The sequence below is a fragment of the Esox lucius genome, chromosome 14, assembly GCF_011004845.1.
Source record: "Esox lucius isolate fEsoLuc1 chromosome 14, fEsoLuc1.pri, whole genome shotgun sequence".
NCBI classification, from domain to species: domain Eukaryota; kingdom Metazoa; phylum Chordata; class Actinopteri; order Esociformes; family Esocidae; genus Esox; species Esox lucius.
The window spans coordinates 20111393-20134351 of NC_047582.1; the positions used below are offsets into that span (position 1 = coordinate 20111393).

Sequence of the window (22959 nt, forward strand, 5' to 3'; positions counted from 1 at the left end):
TGAATAATCTAAAATATAAATGTATTTATATCCGTGGATATGGAACGATTTTCTACTGTTAGGTGTAAGACTGGTTGTCATTTTAATCTGTCCCCTATACACAGTAAACTGAAGGGGCACTATAACCATAAAGGAGTAAAGCTAGAAGTGCAGTCTCACTTGTAGTGCAACTAATAAAACCTTTTATAAGGCATGCTTTGATTTGATGTTGTCCTTTATTTTGTCGGGTGGAATTACACTATCGTTGCAAATACATTCATTTTCCCACCGTGCACAATAAATGATGGTATGATGCTGCAGTAAAACGTATATCAAAGTGTTTTGCTCTTGATTAGAAGTTAAATGGCTGTGTACATGATAGTTTTCCATTCCGGTGTAGGCCATGAATAATGCAAGGCTGTTCAGACTATGAGTCATGATCATGCTTAAATTTCTGGATATGGACAGTCCCACTGGAATAACATTAGGAATTCTAAAGCATATTGAAGACAGAAGACGGTGCCTCCGGAGAATCGTATGAGACTGAACTGTAGCTCCTTACGAAACATACAGGATCAGCTCTCCTCAGCCTACATGTCAGATTAACATCAAGGAAGTCATCCCACAGTGGGCAAAACAATAACACAATGAAAAAAAATAACAAATGTACGTTTACCCATTACCCATGTCGCCGAGAGCTCTCTTGTTGACCCTTCACCCTCTCAATGCCTTCAAAAGCGGTGGGGCATTCTTCTCCGTCCCTTAGACATCTTCCAGTGCTGTCGGTTTGTGTGCGTGTTGTGCGTCTTCTCAGTGAGCCTAAAACCTAATTCACAGTCCACAGGCATAGAGGTGCAGAAGTCCAGCATTCAATTGTGATGTAACTCTGCAGTTCTGAGACCACTGTCTGTAGGGGACGCAAAGCCCAAACACACAAACACACACACACACACACACACACAATTCCAAATAAATCAAAGCAACTCTTGTTCTCATCCTCTATTCATTTTAATGTGTTGACAGTTGGAGAAATAGCCTGATGTTTGCTAAGAAAAAAAAGTGAAAGCCAATGGTCCAGTACTCTATTACACATCTACAGTATGTGCACGTATACCGATTATGGACTAGGATTAATTCTAAATGCATATCCCTCCATTCCTACACATGCACACACACACACACACACACACACTAAATGGGATCCCAGCATACAGATCAATAATCTTCTTAATCTCACATACATTTGCGAGTGTTTGCAAGGGTGCATGCATTTAATCGTGCATGCATGTCTCATGGTGGATCCAGGGTTGGTTTTGCCCAAGGTATGACTGTTTTAAAGCCATGCTACCTGGGTCTGTCCTTGAGCTTGTGGCCTACTAGAAATATCAGAACTGCGGTAGGTCCCTAACACACGAATCCTCCACCTTCCCATCAACCTTTCCACCCTCCAACCTCATGGAGGTGTAATGGCCTTTTATCGATTCCCTCCTCTTCCCCTCTGTCTTTCTCTTTTTTCTCTCAGTGTGGAGGCTTTTAAGATAAGCGTGTGTGTGTCTCCCCTGCTGGGCCAGGACGCGCTGCGTGGTCTGCTTTTCAAGCCAAGTGATGATGGGTTTTGAGTGTGGGGGGAATGATGGGTGTGTTTTTGTTTGTTTGTGTGTGTGTGTGTTGGGAGCTTGGATGCAGTGAATGGCTTAGGCTAATCAGGCTTGAGCCTGGGGACTGGAGTGTCTACCAACTGCTGGGCCAGGTTGTCATACTAGGGACTATGAATAAGGCATGCTCTCCACCAGCCACTCGCTGCCCCAGGAGAGCCCAGCCTGCAGGGCCATGCCCCAGGGAGCAGTAGAAGGACAGGGGGAGAGTCGTGGACTAGCTGGCCTGGTTCACATGCCACCCACATCACTCCCGCTGTCACAGCAAATCTCACTTAATTTCACACCCCGAAGGCCAGATGGGCAGGGAGATTGAGCTCTGGTAGAGGCAGAGCTGAATGCTAACAGTGTCCAGCGAAACACTCCACTATTCACTGTTGGGATGTTCTCAAACACACAAACAATTGTTCTGAAGACTAAATTCCGTGAGCCCAGAGAACGCCACAGACACACACACACACACACACAGTGATATGCCCTTGTACTAAGTACACAGTACATGTACGTTGTGAGAGCCTGGAGTCAGAAGCCTTATCGGTATGACTCACTATAGAGACATGTACGAATGAGCCAACTGCACAGCATGAAGTGAGTTTTGATGCAGTTCATTTCACTGGGAGGTAAGAGCAGTTCATGTAATAACACTGTTTAATGTGATACAATTTCCTTTTAGATTTTTCTTGTAATAAAACTGGTCAATCATATAACTTGCCAGTTCACCTAAGAAATATGGGGTATGTAATCACCTTTTCCTAATAAATGTAGTAAGTTACTACACCAACCTGTGGTTATTTAACCGCTAAAAATGTTGTAGATGAATTCTGTGGTACCTACAATCATGTGGTTATAATTTAAGAAAATATGTATCAAATATGTATAATACATATCACTAACCACTGCCAATTACATCCCAAACCCATGCACATCATACACAATTTACTCATATAAAAAGGCACTGACCAGCAAAAATGTAAAGACTACACAGAGACACCAAAACACACACACACACACAAATAACTGACGCCATTTATGTTTGCAGTTGGTAACTTAGCAGATGGAAACAAGATCAGTAGAAATAGTAGCTTGGTCCTTGTTGGGGAGCTCAGTGTCTGCTCTGTCCTACCCATTGCTTTTCATTTGTGTAAGAGACAAATAAATTGTTTTGTTTCTTGTATTGATTAATATTTGACTTTGAATTATATTATAAATTAAATACAGTACTGTGTACAGTACTGTTTGTAAAAAAACATAATATATATTACATTCATGTATTTCTATATATATTAGTGCTGTCAAACAATTAAAATAATGAATCGCAATGTCTGTAGTTAATCGTGATTAATCTCAATTTTAGAATGTATTCAAATTTGGTCCTAAATAAAAAAATTCAGTGCAGTATGTTAATGACATATTTTTTTTATTGTAAACTATGGACACTGCTTGATATGATTTCAAATAATTACAGGAGCTGTATTTTTCAAGTGGGTCCATTCAAACAGGGCATGTCATGGCCCTTAAATGTCTCCCCTCAAATTAGCACAATGACTGGCAGGATCTATTGGTATCCCATGTAAATCTAAATAGAAAGTTGCTGGTCTACTGTATGATCCAAACGTTCTACCATCTTCTACCACTGTGCTCTTGATCAAGGCACCAAGTACAATAATAATTGTTGGAATTCGGTTTAGAATCCCCATCAGCCCCTCTCTCTGGAAAGCTACAGGCATGTTATCCAACATCAGCCCCTCTCTCTGGAAAGCTACAGGCATGTTATCCAAAGAAGAATTTCTGCATAAACTGTCAGAAACCGTCTCAGGGAAGCTCATCTGCATGCTCGTCGTCCTCATCGGGGTCTCGACCTGACTGCAGTTCGTCGTTGTAACTGACTTGAGTGGGCAAATGCTCACATTCGATGGCGTCTGGGACTTTGGAGAGGTTTTCTCTTCACGGATGAATCCTGGTATTCACTGTACAGGGCAGATGGCAGACAGCGTGTATGGGGTCGTGTGGGTGAGCGGTTTGCTGATGTCAGCATTGTGGATTGAGTGGCCCAAGGTGGCGGTGGGGTTATGGTACTGGCAGGTGTGTGTTATGGACCACGAACACAGGTGCATTTTATTGATGGTATTTTGAATGCACAGAGATACCGTGACGAGATCCTGAGGCCCATTGTTGTGTCCTCCATCCACGAGCATCACCTCTTGTTGCAGCATTATAATGCCCGGCCCCATGTTTCAAGGACCTGTACACAGTTCCTGGAAGCTGAAAACATTGCAGTTCTTGCATGGCCAGCATACTCACCGGACATGTCACCCATTGAGCATGTTTGGGATGCTCTGAATCGGCGTATACGACAGCGTGTTCCAGGTCCTGCCAATATCCAGCAACTTCTCACAGACATTGAAGAGGAGTGGACCAACATTCCACAGGGCACAATCAACAACCTGTTCAACTCTATGCGAAAGAGATGTGTTGCACTGCGTGAGGAAAATGGTGGTCACACCAGATACTGACTGGTTTTCGGATTCCCCCGGACCCCCCCAAACAGTGAAACTGAGTGGCCTTTTATTGTGGCCAGCTTAAGGCACACCTGTGCAATAATCATGCTTTCTAATCAGCATCTTGATATGCCACACCTGTGAGGTGGATGGATTACCTCGGCAAAGGAGATGTGCTCACTAACACAGATTTAGACAGATTTGTGAACAATATTTGAGAGAAATAGGCCTTTTGTGCACATGGAGAAAGTCTAAGATCTTTGAGTTCAGCTCATGATAAATGGGGGCATAAACAAAAGTGTTGCGTTTATAATTTTGTTCAACGTAAAATAACTTACCATGCTAAAAGCAAGGTTAACAGGTGGATTCGTGCACACAGCATCTAGGGATCCATTTCAGAAAGGATCAGAGAGGCACGGCTGTTACTGTAGATATTCAACCTGGTCTCAGGAACCTATGTAGACAATTTTTGACGGAAATCCATGGCACCCGATTTCGTATGATATGTGACGTTACGTTAGGTTACGTTACAATGCGCCACAAAAACGTATGATACATCATGAAATGATTAAAACGTAACATATCTTACGAACGCTATTACAACATATCAAATGTTACGAGCGCTATTAAAACGTAAAATAACATACTCCAGACAAACGTATGATATGAACGAATGCTATGAAAGACGATTTTTTACAAAATGTATGACCTGTGTTTGGAAACAGCAACATTTGGATGAGAAGGCAGTCACCATACCCACTGCCCCACAATAGACATGAGGATGTAGGATGAGTAACATCATTAGCAAGGTCGCTAGAATGTTATAAAAGCATTTTATCATTAACGTTAGGCATCACAGCACTGGGGTCAGGGTTAAGGTTAGATCTCACAGCACCAGGGTTAAGGTTAGGGTTAGGGTTTGGGCTACGGTTAGGAAACAAAAAAGGTTAGGTTAAGGTTTGGTTAGGGTTATGTCTCACAGCTCTGGGGTTCAGGTTAGGGTTTGGGTTAAGGTTAGGTATCACAGCACTGGGGTTAAGGTTAGGGTTATGGTTTGGGTTAGCTGTGAAGCACTCTGGTTTAATGTGAAGCACTCTTGACCAAGTCCAGTGCCAAATAAAGTTTCCGTTATACTGTAAAAGTAATACTGTTGCAAATGAGTAAGTGATAGCTCCCGCTCAAGTCAAGCACTATATGGTTCTGAGGCTCAAAAAAACTAAAATGCATTAACGGCGAAAAAACAATTAAAAGCGTTAAGCATTTTTTATTAATCGCATGCGTTAACACATAAAATTTGACAGCCCTAATATATATATATATATATATAAATTTAAACACTTACCACTGAAATAAATGTCCTTAATTTGACTTTCACGTGCCTAAGACTACTTTATTTAGAAATATATTTTGCCTATATATGTTACGTTTTGTGTAAGCAGGACGCCAGGCGCAGAGTCAGCGGACAATGGCAAAAACCAAACAGAACAAAACAGTAATCCAACTGCAAAAACAAGGCACAGGACCGGCACGGGACGGCTGGCAGGGTCTCCTCCTCCATAACTCTGCTGGGTCCCTTTATTCAGGTTGAGTCATTCATCATCAAAAACAACAACACAACCTCACAATATATTTTGATCGTAGGCCTATAAGTATTTCTACCTAGCAAAAACATTAAACACTGGTGCACGCCGTCTCACAGGACCAGTTGGAGACGGTCAGATAGGAGGCCCTTCTGGTCTTCCTGTTCACTGGGTTTTGGAGGGAGAAATAATTGAATGCCCAACAACCAGGAACAGCATGTCCTATATATTAACAGATGTGCACCAACCGGTACCAATGTGCTGTTAGTCAGGATTCACAATAGGAATGCCTACTCCATTGCTATAATGAAAGAGGTACTAGTCTAGTAGGCCTACCAATAAAATTACCCCTATGCTGTTTCAAAACAATAAGCGATAGCTCTGGTTCAAGTCAAGACTCAAAAATAGAAAAAAGTGTTAACCGTGTGTTAAACGTGTTGAATCGTGTGTCAGGAACAAACTGTCAGCTCACTCTCCATTGTGGCTAAAGAAAAGACACAGTGTAGGCTTTTTAAAAGTACTTCAAATAGCCATTATAATTTGGATTGGTTGCGGTTGCAAGATGTAAAACAATGGAATAGTACTTTAAGATTTACCGGTCAGGATACAGACAACATCTTCTATGTTGTTGATGACTCAATGCATATAGTGCTCCATATCCCTGACCCATGGAAATGGGATACGTGTTATCGCTTATAGGTTCACTAAAGTGTCAACAAACAGACAACCACTTTAGTTTTGCCCTTCTGGGCTGTTACTGTAATTGGTTTCCAATGGAAAATAGACCTTCTATAAACATATCTCGAGGTTCATGGATCGGCAGGGACTCTGCCATTGTAGCGATTCTATAAATCACTTCTATGATTAGCCGTAAGAAGAAAAATGTGCTGAACTGATAATTAATCACGTTGTGGAAAGAATGCAATTCAGAAATGTTTTGTATGTTATCAATGGACACAGCTTTATAGAAACAAACACAGCCTGAGTCTGTTTAAAAGTTGGGTGGGTGCTGTAGTTTCTGAAAACCGTTGTACTAATCTCCTAATGGCAGTTCACAATATAGTACCATTGTGGTCTAGAAGCACACTTATAAGCCTCAATCTAATAGAAGGTTACAACTTAATTTCTAACTGAATTTATAATGTTTGCTTCTAGTAAAACGCATTTAAAACAAATCACACCTCTAATGAGCCCCTATGGTGGAAGAGAGGCTTGTAGAATCTTGATTCTTTCGAGATTTTAGTTCATCGTTTGGTAGGCAGTATTCTGTGCCCTGGGCTTTACTGAATCAAATGAATATAATGTATCAAAAGATTCCTTGTGTTGACTGAAAGAGTTGAAAAGATCAGAGTTAATAAAAATCACTATGCACTACTGAATGGATGTTATGACTTGCAGTTCAAAGTATTCGCATTGTCAACATTTTTACTTTTACTTTGAAATAACTGTTCCATGATTTGATTTAATAGGGAGGAAAGTAGTTCCTTTGTCTATTTTTATCAAAGCCATGGTCAGGTCTGCTTAAATTGCTATTTTTGACAGTATATAAAAAAGTGTGGAAATCTCCTTGTCCGACTGTCAGCACTGCTCATCTGAACCACATTACCGTTATTTTGTAATCAAAGGAAAACGATATGTTCAAGGTAAACATAATCATCAGATGGAAATGGATTGGTTCACACAGTTTGGAAGACGTCACTCATTATTAAGGACCACTTCTTTTGAGCTTTTTCTCCGTTATTAACTGTTCAGGATTCTGGGATCTGAGTATCTTCTCTACAATTTCTCAATTGGAAAACCATTTTGATTTCTCAGGTCTCTGTCAGTCCAAAGCCAGAACTTGCATGGGTAAAGCATTGTTTTGAAAATGTTTCATTAACACACTGATTGGTTAGAAATGATCCAATCGCTGATTACTGTTTTGTTGCTGCAAACAACTTCAATGGTATCAGTCTAACTGAAATTGGCTATTATGAAGCCACGGAATAATTCAGTTGAGTTGTCAGAATATGTATCAAACTAACAACCACTGTTGTTGCAAGCTCCATGGTCTACCAACTGAGCCACATTAGAGGCACAATGATCGAGGGGGGAAAGACTGAATCCTGGAGAGTGGAACCAGCTGTGAATGAGGGAGAGAGTGGGAGAAAGACTTAAATTCTATTATCCACAGCGGAGCGTTAAATAATGTTATCTGTTTTGCTCAAAAGGAGAGGGCCAATTGAAGTAACAAGGCAAAATGAGAGGAGCCTGGTATAGCGAACAAAGCCCTGTCTGGAGCCCATTTTAACTTTGCCTTTCACAGATAGTAATAGGCCTCTTAACTGGTCTTTTATTGAAACTAAAGCTGAACTGAGTGAGTCTGTGTTGTTATTTGTGTTTGGGTGCAGCAAAGCCAAAATGTGTGGTGCGTTTAGGCTGCTGACACCTGACTATACAGACAGTGGGTTTACAAGTAGATTCATTAATCAATTTTTTTTCTGCTTTATGTGAGACACTGTTAATACAGTTTATTATCAACACTGTCTTGTCAGTTAAAGAGCAGCCATTTTACATTATATATGATTGCAAAGTTAATCAGTGGTTTAGTGGCAGTGTAAATGCAAGTAAATAAAAAAAACATACATTATTTTTGTGGAAATATTCTTTGTAATATAAATAGTTCTATTTTTCCTAACTGCAAACGTCTATCATAGTTTACCCACCTTTTTTTTCCTCACACTGATTATCATGATATAATTTACACACTGTAAATCTGGGTTATAAATTATTGACTTGCCTGGATTGGTAGTGCTCTATTCACAGGCAAAAATGTATAGATGTAGGCTAAAGTAGATGTAAAAAATGTATATTTATGACGCAAGTCATTTGTTGAATTCCATGGCTAATTCCAGTTAGAAGACAAAGTAAGAAAGAGTAACACTGTTTTACACTACTTCTTACCATACTTTTACATTTCAATAAGTACAGTTAAAACTGTCAGAACTTTACACAAAAATCCCCTTCTCTTCTCCCCTCAGGACACAGAGATCCTGAATACGGCCGTGCTTACCGGGAGGACTGTTGCCATACCAGTGAAGGTGGTCACTGTAGGAACAGATGGCACTGTTATGGATGTGACTGAGTCAGTGGAGTGTCAGTCGACCGACGAAGAGGTGGTCAAAGTAAGTGTGATCTGTTGAGGAGTCTTCTAGGGTTTGACTAACTTACCTGCAGCAGCCTTTGACTTCCTGAGCATCGTTCTGGAGGTTAAAGGGAAACAAAAACAGGAACACAGGCTCCAAAAACACCCAAAGACACCCTTTTACAAGCTGCGATACTCTCACTGTGGTGGTGCAGGTTTGTAGATGCTGTAGCAATAAATTGTAATTTCAAACTTTATCTGAAGTATTGTTATCAGTTTTGTTTTACTCAGAATGTTGCTTCAGGTACGTTTCCTTAAACCTAGTGATTGTTCAAAAAAAGTTACCTTACCCTTCTTGGGCATTATTATTTGAATATGGTAAATTGTAGTTAACGTCTTCTTGTGGCAGGCGTGGGTGCCTGTGAGCTCAATCAAGGTAGAAGACTGCATAATGCATTCCCACTGATGTGTAAAGACTCAGTCTAGACTTCATGGTTGAGTGAACAGGGTGATAAAAACCAGAATGGCATCGGATGTGCTTCAGAGGACACGTCTCAACATCGATTGTCCCGAGTTCACTGGTAGTTGCTATGATGAGGTATCATGGTACTGGAACTGGGAAAAGTGTATGCAATTGACCTTTACAAGTGTCCCACCATATTTTAATATGAATCTAGGGGATTCTCATCTTGGATTGAAACCAGTTTAAAACATTGCGTTATATACTTCTGGGTTGTATCATTGCATTTGTCTTGTTCTTCTATAAATATCAACCATTAGTGTGGGCTGAGTTTTAGCATTTTTTGTGAGAAAATAGCAGATCCCAAAGAGACCAGCTCTTTTTTTATTACTAAAAACCTCCATAGAGTCCAAATGTTTTGAGCAATACTTTTTTAAATACATCAATGCAAAGTTTGAATTTCACACTTATATTTCGCTCACAAGCCACAGTAGAAGGTAAGGAAAATATTCTACATTGTAAATCATAGGAATTCCCAGAACATAGTGTCTATAATACTGTATCCTTTGGCTATAAAGTGTTTGCTGTTAACCGCTAGAGAGAGATGTCTGTTTTTAGCTCAACAGCCGAAGGGTAGAACACATGTATTCTATTCACGACTGATAGATAGACGACACTCAGATCTCAACTTCCCTCCCCGTTTTAGTTTTTGTCTCAAACAACACACTGTGATAATTGGATAGGACATGATAATGATGTGGGGGGGGGGGGGGGGGTCTGATCTTGGGGCGAGGGAGGGTTGTGTGTGTGTGTGGGGGGGGGGGGGGGGGGGGGTTCTGTGTACAGAATGCCTTTACTTAGTGTATTGACATTTCTGGATGCACATTTAAATGTGTGAGCGTGTAAGAGGCAGAGTGAAAGAGAGAGAGAGAGCTCCCTGTAGGTTTAATTATCTACTGAGCAATGTTTACCTCTGGAGAGAAGTCCCGTTTCCCAGCCCCCCTATTAGAGAGGGTTGGGGAACAATCAGTTGTACTCCCTGACCGCTCTTCCTTGCCTCCTACTAAAACATTTAAGAAACAGTATTTTAAGTTATTCTGATATTAACTCCTTTATAGTATTGATTGGGGAGTATGTCACCCCTCTACCCTATATTTCTGACTTCTGGCTGTCGTTTCTGAGTATTTTGAAACCAGCTATAGCCAACTCTATTTGCACCTATTGTGGTTATGTATTTCCAAAATATATATTTTTAAAGCATTTATTAATGTTTTTGGAAGTGGCATTGCCACAAATGCACCAGCACACACACAAACAAACACGAAAGTATTAAGTTCAGGTATCAGACGGTCGACCAGAGCCGTGTACAGTGTTTTACGGATTTCGCTCATAGAAGGCAGATAGCCAATGCAGTTTATGTATTATGAGGATTCAATACACTTTAAAATGCGTATGTAATCCATGTTAGCTCCCCATCAACACAGGGAAAATGTAAACAATGATGTATGTAAATGTCTAGAATCAGCTTAAAAAACATTGGCCAAACCGTTTACAGTATAATAAACATCTAAAAGGTAGACTCTAGAGTAACATAACTGTCTATATGGATGCAAATAATTAAGAGCTTTTAAAAATGTCTAACATTGTTATGAATTGCATAAATAACTGTAACATCAGCTAGTACAGACTTCATGTACAGCTAGATATAGGCTATTTAGCCATGTTCTATTACAAAAACTAGTCTCAAGCAGCTAGTTTTTTAAAAGAATTGTTACTCAAAGCTGTGTGCACACTGGATGTATAAGCACGTCATTAGAAACTGGCAGCGCTACTGCAGCTGCCTACAGAGGTCGAGTGAACACTGTGCAGAGCTGTGTGCTGAATTTGAAGGGTTCTGTAGAAAATAATATTAGAAAGATTAGTAGAATCTGTGTGCTGAAAAAATTAAGATGCATTTAATTTCAGTCCTGTACAGCTTGTTGGTACTGTAGAGAAAAACAGAACATATTTTTAAAGAGTGTTATCTTTCAGTGACAACCTTCATACATGGGTTTTGGGGCGGTTTGTTTAGTAATTTATTTATTTTATTTATTTATTTATTTTTATATACAGTGTGCAATCTTCATAGCTCATAATAATCTGCATGCCAGAAGTGTATCGAATAGAGGAATACTGTACACCTTAATGTATAATCCCCGATGCTGTCACAGAATCGATGGAGTGTTTGCTGGATAGTGTTTGTCTGTGTGCTAACACAATCCTACAACATAATACCTACCCCTATAAAATGCAATCTACAACATAGTACCCATCCCCATAAAAAATACAATCTCCATAAAACGTCCTAAATGATGAAACTTATCTCAACTCCCATTTAAAAACTGGAAGCCAGTCTACAAAATGATCAAATTCACTGCTCTGCGCTCAGGTAATTTCTTCCTACCAAAAGTAACCCCTCAGGTTCTGCACTAAAAGCATCTCTGGATTTTGCGAGATGCACCTAGCTCCATCTGATATCCGATGAGAGACCGGGAACAGCTGTCTCGTGAGACAACTGAACATCAACCAAAACGTCAGCAAACTTATTAGGAACATTATCTACACTCCCCGATGACTTTTTGCTTCAGCCCTGAGCACTCACTGGAAAGGTAACTGTACCCTCCTTACTGTGACTTTCAGAAACACTGCATACACCTCTCTACCTTACGCACAGCCTCAGTATTCATGACATCGGCATTACCAATGGGAACCACTAATCATATTCTCTTCAACTATTTCCAAATAAATACGGCTGCAGGAAATCTATAGTCCTCCTTAACTGGAAAATACCTTACAGGTGGAGTTTGGCCTTTTCCATCGCACTCACTTCAACATCTCCTGATTCTTCTCACAAGACCTAGATGTGTCACCCCTGCAAAAAATCTGGCATTCCAGCAAATCCTGAAGAATGTCACGAACTGACTGGGAAAAAAATACTTTAGTTCTATAGCTTAGTGAGAAACATGCCAGCTAACTCGACGCCTAACACTTTAAAAATCTTGCATTAAGCGTACCTTGCACACACAAACCATATGAAATTCCTATTCACCACCAGCATTTGGAACTGCCAATCTGCAGTCGGTAAAGCTGAGTTAATCTCAGCCTGATGCCCTTCACACTTTTTGGCCCTGAAGGAGACATGGGTTACCCCAGAGAACACTGCTCCTCCAGCTGCTTTCATCATCTGACGTTGTGTTCTCTCATAGTCTGAGAGCATCTGGTTTTCACAGTGGTGGGAGCATATGGTTGTCTACACTCATTTTCTCTTAATGAAGATTTTCGCTTTTCCCAGTCTTTCACCTATCTAATTTCAATTCCTTTGTCACTTGTCTTCTTAAAGGGGCATTTCGCCATAGCACAATTACCTAATGTACCTATTACTAATGTTGTGTCATGAAAACAGTGTCTCCTCAATACGAACTAGAACGGGTGAATTCGAATTTCACGGTAGAATCGACTTCCTCTGTTGGTGTGTCTGTAAAATACCACACATTCCAGAATTCATAGCGAATGTAATATAATTTTTAGATGGAAAATACACTTTCAAACATCTATGTTGATCACTCAGAAGTGCTGTTCTGTACCTGTCTGTGGTAATTACAAGCCATTGCAGAAAAATGCCCTTTAGCGTTTTGTTTACTTGGTGTTACTGCCACTAATGCACCCATGAGTTACAACAAATTTCACTGGTAAACAACACTCACATTTACCTCACTTACAAACAATAACATTAACACATATTCACCAGTAGAAATTGCTGTTTTCGTACATTTGCTTTTGACAAGCTTATTCTGTACCTTTGTGTAAACACACATTTACCAGTAGAAAAAGCTACAAAATATGGGTTCGTATTCACAAAACATTTTATCTTACAAGGACTAAACAGCACTAAAGGTTCCTAGTTGAGAGTTTGCTCTTAAAACCTATTCACAAAGCTGCTAAGACCAACTTTTACTAAGGAACGGGGAGAAGTCTTAAGCTAAGAGAAAGGGTGGGGTTGACCCTGTTGCTACTGTATGGGTGATGTTGTGTTCATTGAACAATTTACTTACTGTCCACAGTGATTGGCTGATAGGGGAGGGATCTGTCAGTGAATTCATCATAGCAATACTGTAGAAAGATGTGTCATGTTACCATATTGAAATAAGTATATTCAAATCAATGTAGGCCAAGTATCACTGATTAAACATGAAACCAAAAATGATATACTGACCAATCATTGCTGCATCAATGACTTGCTCTACTATGATTATAACACCCTTGTGATTAAGACGATATCTTTTTAAAAGCTCAGTGTCATTAAGGGTTTCTAAAATGTCGACCTGATTATGAGGTGGATTGCTGACAGCAGCCATTTTAGGATTGTTTGTGATTTGGTCTTAGTGACTTAGGAGTCCTCTTGACTATTCCTAACTTTTCCCAGATTTAGGAGCTGGTTTTAGCACTAAAACATTCTTTGACCAAAAATGTACGAGTCCTAAAGTTAGGACTGACACACCCATTTTGTTATGAGTTACTCCTATCAGCAGGTTAGGAGCTACTTTAACCTTAAGATGTTTTGTGAATACGGCCCCAGGCCTTTATCTAGTCTCTACTAAATCTAGTCATTCTATGAATGATGCCACCGTTTGTTGTACTACATTTTCAGAAAGTAGTTTGAATAACTGCAAAGTAACTGCATTCACATTTGTTAATACATTATAGAGTATAATGCTGGCTAGAGATCTCAATAGTTAATTCCACAGACATGGTTTTATAATAATCAAGGCTCAATTCATCTGCAGTTAAAAACGACAGTAACTAACCATATGTTAAAAGAGTAGGCTTTACATTTTACATTAGATCAAACACAGATGTCAATTGTTATGTTATTAATCTTGCCAACATAAAGAGTAGATTCTCATTGTTTGTTTAGCTAGAAGCAAGGCACAAATCCTGTGGTGTTCTTAGATGTAAAAAATTGGTGGGGCACAAACCATTTCAAAATATAGGATACATACCAGTAAAGCAACAAAACTCCCTGTTGCTACTGATGTGTTTATTTAACACATCAACAAACAGCGTGGCTCCACAAAACACTTATAACGACAGAGCGGCTTGCTTCTACCAGGTGTTGTAGTACACATACTGGAGAGAGAGAGAGAGAAAGAAAGAGAGAGAGAGACATTCTAGTGTGATTGCTCTCCTTTCTCTCTCACACACATGTGAAATTACCACTGTCACATTTACAAACCTAAATTAGGAATGCAACCAAGCTCAGAATCAATGTGCCTACAGGGCCATACGCGAACAGCAATGAGCTCAACACCACTGAAGGCCACTACGAAGCGTAAAAGACAACTTTTTAGGGATACAGATCCATTCTATGACAACAACCTTAATAGATAAGCATGGACACACTGACACATGTGACCATCTATATCAATCGATCCATCACAAAAATATGACCAATGCACGCACCAGCACCACAAAGGCAGGATGATAAAATATGCTTTCACTCACCATGGCTGAGGGCTCACTTTAAGAGAACGGTGTCATGGCAGTTCTTCCTCTGGGCAAACTTTTTCGATGACTTTGGGAATTAAGACATGTATATAGCTGCTGAATCAGCTGACTTTCAATGGACAACATGGCCAATGCGTTGAGCCGCGGCTGTCCCATGGTATTGCGAGTGAAGGTTTTTACCCTCTTCAAGGTGGAAAATGTATTCTCTGACTCAGATGTCGTCATAGGTGTTGTTATGATAATTTTCAGAGTGACAGTCCCAGCAAAAACCTCCTCTAAGTTGTTCTCATGGATGGATCTTAACAGAGACAGTGCCGTCTTACCAGTGTGAAGCTCAGTGTGGCGGTACAGAGTGGTCAGCTCAGACTTCAACTTTTCCTCGTTTCCTAGAGGCCATATATAGTTTCACCGCACAGTCAAGCTCAGATGTAGGGAATAACAGGAACAATTGTGGGAAGAGCGAGCTGTCAACCAGCTTGGCAGCGATCAGGTGGTCACTTTGTAAAAACCTCTTTCCACCTGGGAGATGACTGTGTCGCATGCCTCCTTCATCGGCGCTGTGTTGGTTACTCGTCGGCCTGGCACGTCTGTTCCATCGTGAACGGTGGCAGCCCATTCATCACTTTGCTTTCGCATAGGACATTCTCCTTGAAACGGGTGAGCGCACTGCTATTCCCAGATGAATCGATGCTCCGTTTTTGCAGAGTGTTTTATAAAACATCAACTTCTGGCATAAGGAAAAGAAATATCCAGCAGCGGCAGAAAGGCTCGGTCCCAGAGTTTTTTTGACAGGTCGTATGCCTCACTTATGGTGGCCTCATCCCATCCTGTGTGCGTATGTCCTCCATACACAGGAGAAGCACAGCGCGGTTTTCCCAAACTGCATTGACAGTTCTACTTTTAAAGTTTCATCGTACAGCGGGTGGCCTTGGAATGCGTCTCTGTGTTGCCTCAGCAAGTGCCTCAACACGTTTTAGAGCGCCATAGAAAAAGGTGGCAAAAGCAGTTAAATCTGCAAAAACACCTTCAGGATGCTGATCCTTGCTGAACAAAGTTGCTGCAAGGTCAGGTTAGCTGGTGAGCATAGCAGTGAACAAACTGGGCATGTGGGTATGTCTCTTTCATTAGCGTCTGTACACCTCGGACGTTTCCACTCATTATTACCGCACCATCATAAGTCTAAGCGATCACCCTTTCTCCCAGCTTCATTGAGTCCAGCACACCCTTAACGCTATTAGAGAGCCCGAGTCCAGTTTTATCTTTGACTTCCACAAACTCTCGTATGGCAACACAACCACCATTTGTGATTTACAGGAGACATCAGTTGTCTCATCTGCCTGTATGGCTACAAATTATATCTCCTCCCTATACACTTCATACATACAGTCTAACAGTTCGTTTTGTACAGTGCTAGATGACCCTTTGAAGATGGGCTGAGCGTCATAGTGCCTCTGAAGTCTTGAATCACCCTCACACATATTCTTGAAAATGTATCTGAATATTCCAGGATTCAGGGAGTCCACTGACTCATCGTGCCCCTGCAGTGCGGTTTCACATTTTACACACAGTTTAATACATGTTATGATCCGACTGTGAACGTACCTGTTTTCCTCCACCTGTTTGTTATGCTGCTCAATGGAGCGCCTGTATGCACTGTCAACATGGGTTGCGACTTTTCCAAGTAAGCCCAATTTCACAGCATTGTCCAGATGACTCCCTCTGCTCAGATGTTTTGCAATCCTCTCAGAAAGATGTTTCCAATCTTTGTAACCCGTTCTCGACCAAGTACCATCTCCACCAAATAGCAGACATGGAAAACAGAAGAGTGCCTTCTTTTGTATGCTAAACGTTAGCCACCTTTTCTTCAGAAACCACTCCATGTTAAACCCGCGGTTACTTTTACCAGCAGTTTGAGTGATTAAAATATCCAGTGGTTGATGGGCACCACGTTGCTTTACTTCAAGTTTCTTCTCCAAATTAACAGCGGTGCTCAAGTATAAAATCCACTTTATTCATTTTCTCAAGTTGTCTGGCGTTTGTGAAGCTAACAAGCTAGCTAAGACAATCTACCCTCCTCGCTCTTCTTGCTGACTAATGTTGGCGCCAGACAGACACACATCCAATCAGGTCTGAAATACTATATGACGCTATAGTGGGGCTACCGGCTGTCAGCCCTACTTGGCATCAAATTTGTGTGATCTACATTGATCACACAAACATTCTGACTGTGAGTATTAATATTTTCACACGTACAATGTATATTGCATTGTGAGAGAGGGGCTAGCCCTACATTCACACTTAGCCTATGGCCTACTACTGCAAACTCGAATTGAAGCAGTTTGAAGCAGCCAGGCAGGGACCAATGAACATGAAATAAAATCCTAACTCAAATTATATGCAATTTCGGAAGATGCTATATTCATAGATAATAAATTATAGGAAGCAATCTTTGAGAAATAAAAATAAAAATGTTGTTGCATTTCTTTCAGTGCCACACCTGCCCCTAATGAACAGTCGCCCCTGCACAATTCAATATAATTAAATTACTTAATTGCTACGTTAGTCTTCTTAAACTGCTGTAGTCCAAATGTGATTAGTAAATACTTTCTTCAAACCGTATTGAACGCATTTCACAAGGCAGCAAAAAAATCCCATAATATCTAGCTACCACAGGCTTTCAAATTCATTGTACAATAGCCTACTCCAATTATGTGTGAAACAAATCTCACTGCCCTAGAAATCTCATGCTGCACACCACCTAAGGTCCCCCCAGGGTGAAGTGCCCCTTTAAGGTCAACATCGTTCTCATTTATTGCTGTCCAGTTGCCCTTAAAGAGTTCCTCAATGAGCCTGAGACTGGGAGACTTGCAACTAAATTTACATGTATATCCACCTAATTCATTCCAATCCTTTCCTCTTTTGACCTCACCCTTTTCCAGTCCCCACTAACAAAGCAGATAATATTTATCCTCATCTTCACTGGAGACTTTTAGCCTACTAATCTCCCTGCAACCCCATTCATGTTTCTATCTTTCTTTCACTAGCAACAAACCTGGTCTGAGTTAACATATGACAAAAATAGGAACATGCCTGTTGCACACATTTCCCTGGAACCCATCTTTTAGATTATTAGTGATAGCTGCTAAGTGTAATAAAGTTTATTAAGTTCAGTATGAGGAGCTTGCTAGCAAAGTGATTCACATTTCTAGATAGCTATTGACCCACTCAGCATTTAGAATATCCAATCCAAAAAATAAGTACACAATTTTGTATTTTGGAACCATACTTTTGGAATGTTGTACTTTTGAATCTTTAAGTAGTATGTAAATTGCAATAAGTATACTTACAATTTTTTAAATGTACCCACTTGTTTCATACTTTAATATACTTAATACATGATTGGAAATAGCATTTCAGGACACTGAAAATATACTGTAATGCATTTCAAATAAGCCTACAGTATATAATATATTTCACATTGTTTCTAACAACGTTAAAGTTACCACTTATATTACATTTTGGCGCAGCAACATTGCCCTTGACCCATCGGTGAACAACTCCACAATGGTACGCATTTCTTTCCGAAACATGTGTGCGCTTTCTCTGACCAAGTCTCGTTATCCCTCTTCGATCTTCTTGACCTTACTTTCTTTACCTTAAGCCAACAGGCTTTGAAGTGACTAACTCAACTGACATCGCTCTGCTCTGTGTTACAGAAGCTCTGAAAAATATGATTCTTATTTCCGCGTGCTCAACCTCTATCCATTGCCTTTGACATCAGGAACCACCTCTGCTCCACCCTCTCAGGGTTGGACATCAGGATCTGCACTCTCTTAGTTTGCATCCTAAGTTTCCCCCTGAAGCCAGTACAGTGGAGTTACTGCCCATCTTTCAAAAAACGCCTGAATCCTTATCCCTCTGAAGAGGATCTTAACTCTAATCACACCTCCCTTTACCTGATTCAGGAGCAGCAGTCCTCTTAGCATGACTGACTTTCATTGAAAATTCCCATGTGCATTTTAACTGAAGATAATATATAGAATACTCACTACAAAAATAATACACTGCATATAGGGAATTGAACTGTCAGGAATATCCAGTCTCTGCCAGTAAGAATCATTTACATTAATCTCTTGTGCTATTGTCAATAAGTGGTTAATATCTTGAATCCAGCAAAAAAGTTGGGACACTGTGTAAAATGTAAAGAAAAACAGAACGCAATGATGTGCAAATCATGTATCCCTGTATTTAATTGATAATTGAACAACAACAACATATCAAATGTTGAAACTGAAGATTTTTATTGTTTTTGTAAACACAGTTTACCACTGTGTTGCATCAACTCTTTTAATAATACTCTGTAACTGAGTCAACTGAGGAGAACAACGGCTGTAGTTTTGAAAGTGAAATGTATTCCAATTCTTGCTTGATATAGGATTTCAGCTGCTCAAGAGTTCATGGTCTTTTTTGTCGTATTCTTTGTTTTATAATGCGCCAAATGTTGTCAATGGGTGACAGGTCTGGACTGCAGGCAAGCCAGTTTAACACCCGGACTCTTTTACTACAGAGCCATGTTGTTGTGATACGTGCAGAATGTGGTTTGGCACAGTCTTGCTGAAATAAGCTTAGGCCTTCCCTGAAAAATATGTAGTCTGTATGCAGCATGTTGCTCCACAACCTGTATTTATCGTTCAGCATTAATGGTATTCTTCACAGATGTGCAATGCAGTGTGTACTAATGCACCCCCTACCATCACGGATGCTGGCTTTTGAACTGTGCGCTGATAACAAGCCGGATGGTACCTCTCCTCTTTAGTCCAGAGGACGCAGCATCCATGATTCTCAAAAATATTTTTTTATTTGTCAGACCACAGTGTAGTTCTCCATTTCGCCTCAGTCCATCTTAAATAAGCTTGTGCCCATCTTAAATAAGGCGGTGGTGGTTATAGATCCTGTTTATATATTGTTTATTCTTGGCATGGTAGAGTTTTAACTTGCATTTGTGGATGCTATGGTTTTCGGAAGTAGACCAGTGATTTCCACCACAGAATCGTGTCTGTTTTTAATGCAGTGTCGCCTAAGAACCGAAAATCAGGGCCCTCCAGTAGTAGTTTTCAGCCTTGTCCCTTGCATACAGATTTATCTAGATCCTCTGAATCTTTTAATGATATTATGTACCGTATATGATGAGATCCCTGAACTCAATGCAATTTTACTTTGAGAAACGTTATTCTTAAATTGTTGCACTATTTGCCTGTGCAGTCTTTCAGAGAGTCGGGAACCCCTCCCCATGTTCATTTCTGAAAGACCCATCCTCTCTGCAATGGTCTTTTAATATCCAGTCATGTTACTGATCTGTTGCCAACTGAACTAATTAGTTGTGTGATATTCACCCAGGTTTAGTTTTTTAGCATTACACAACTCTTCCAGTCTTTTGTCCCAATGTTTTTGAACTGTATTGCTGGTATCAAATTCAATGTGGACATTGAACTATTTTGTATTGAATATAGGGTTTAAATTATTTGCACATCATTGCATTCTGTTTTTATTTACATTGTACGCAGCGTCCCAACTTCTTTGAAAACATAGTTGTAGAAAAGGAAACAAATTGATGATAAAATACTCAGTTTGGAAAGATGGAATTGTTGGGAAAATGGAGGAGCATTGTGGGGAAGAAGAGAAATAGGAAAATGGGAAGGTTTAATGTGGTCAGTGAGTTTTTCAATGACAAGCCTGTCTGACTGACTGACTGATTGTCAACACAACACTTTCTGCCTTCTATGCTTTCAAAAGTATAATCTTTTCTAACCTCACTATTAACAAAAAGTCTTCTTCCTGTCAAACAAGAAGCAACATTAGTAACGAAATTAACTTGCTCAACTCATTTTCTATCTACCAGCATTTTTACCACCTGGTCTAACTGATCCCTTGTTAGCTTGTGAAAATCATCCTCTACCACAGCACAAAATACAGCTTTTTCTAACTCCTAAATGGATAGTGCAGATTGTTTAAGCAAATGTCCAACTATATAACAACTTATTTTATTTGTATTATTGTGTGGAGTATATATGTTTTCTAATAATCTAGCCACTGAAGTAAAAAGGTGGTGCATTATAGGTTTTGTAGCCTATTAAGATTTCTATACATTTTATATAATACCAAGAAATGCAGAGAAATGTCACTCCATCCCATAGGATACTCACATGTACTTTATTATTATTAATCAAGCTGATGGTTATTATGTCATCAGATAAATGACAGGAATAACTCCATATTGTAAAAGCAATATTATATGTATATATTATTTTAGTTTTCTCTCTTATTTTAATAGAAATGGAAGAGTATTTGAAAGATATCAAATCTGGATGTCAGGTCTTCATGGCAGCAAGGCAATTGGTGTCATTTTAACATGCTGTATACTCTTGTCTGAAACCAGAAGACATGCATTATCTCTTCAAGCTAATTCACCTTGGCTTAAGCTCAGCAAATGTTATCTGAGTCAACCATCTAACTCAGTCCAACCAAATGTATCTACAATCCATTAAACTGGAATACTGTAATGAAAATAGGACTTCTTTAGATTACATATGGTTGATGTTGTACTAATCTGGTATGAAGGTTATGATGAAGGATAGCCTCTGGCAGCGTTCATGATTGGGTTATTATTTCATAAAGGTGTTTTGAATGTGTACCCTGATAGAGTTAAGTGCAGGCATTAGCTCAGGGAGATTGCGCAAATCATTTTCTCAAGTCTAATTACAAGCTATATCACTTTTTAGTCTTTATCCCTTACTACCATGTTGTTGAGTAAGAGCATATTCTGTATGAACTGCTACAAATGTAATGCTGACTCTGTCCAAGTCTGTTCTTTGTTTGGTGTGTAATAATGTTTTGCATTGCAACAACAGCAATATAATGTAATGTTTCCATTATGTCGGGTAATGTTGTTTAGAAATAATATGTTGCCTACCTTCATGTTTCTGTGAGTGTGTGCAAACGTGTGTGTCTGTAATGCAGTATTTGTTAGATATAAGTAATGTGTTTTTTGGCTACAAAACCAAAGTGAGTTTTTGCTACCAAAGCAGTGGGTAACAGCATCTGAAAAGGCCTACTTTAACCTTAGCAGGGTAACACAGCGTTGTGACCTGCAGAAGACCTGGTATAAACACCTGCCTTTCCCACTGTTATAACCTGAATAGGTATCTAAGGGTGGCAAATGGGTGGAGGGGTGTGGTTTATCTGTAAACCATGCATGAGGCTATATTTCAGGTTATACGTTGTTTGGGGTGTGGCCACACAATCATAAATAGTGTGTTATGACTGGGTAACGAAAAGCTCTGTAAGTAAATTAAACATATACTGTAAGCTTATGAAGTAAAATATTGTGTTGACTATCATTCAGAATAAATGATTTACATTGATACTTTAGAAATGCTACTGTGTCACATTTACATGTTACATTTACCAGTATAACACTCAATTATAAAAACGTTTGCATTTTTGGTCTTACTTAAGTAGAAATCCCTAAATATAATTCAAAGAATCCCAAACGTTCTGTTATCAACGTACTAGCAGAATTGAAGAACACAGTATTCCTATTCCTCTAGTTGTACAAACTTGGAAATAATTTAATCATTAACTCCTGGTCATCTGTAGACAAAACACTCTGGTAAAGCAGGTTGTCTTACACATTGAACTTGGACGTTCTTGTTTCCCTATTTGTTCCTCCTCTCCCTCAGGTGTCGGATCGCTGTGACTACGTGTTTGTTAATGGGAAGGAGACGAGGGGGCGGATGAGGATGGTGCTGAACTTCACCTACAGCTACCTGAGCGCCCAGCTGGAGATGAATGTGTGGATGCCCCGCCTCCCCCTGCTCATCGACGTGGCCGACCCCGAGCTCAGCCAGATCAAGGGATGGAGAGTCCCCGTGGCCGCCGGCGGCAGGAGGTGAGCGCTTCTGCCAGACAGGGTAACCTGTTTCATACTGCTCTGGTATTTGAAGTACAGAGTAATAAGCTTACATTAAAAGTGTGAAAAGGCCCTTTTAACATAATCGCATCTTATCGTGCCACATCTTTTTTTGGTAGATGGATATAATGTAACCGTCTGCCCACATAT

The 22959-nt window shown here is 39.9% G+C and overlaps 1 protein-coding gene across 1 annotated transcript in view; it reads left to right on the top strand.

Moving 5' to 3' along the window:
• si:dkey-112m2.1 (transmembrane protein 132C) overlaps nt 1-22959 on the top strand; it is a 187084-nt gene that overhangs the window by 154094 nt on the left and 10031 nt on the right. The window contains exons 5-6 of the mRNA XM_020053152.3: nt 8733-8876; nt 22580-22788. Coding sequence (XP_019908711.2) covers nt 8733-8876; nt 22580-22788 — 353 coding nt within the window. The remainder of the gene's footprint in view (nt 1-8732; nt 8877-22579; nt 22789-22959) is intronic.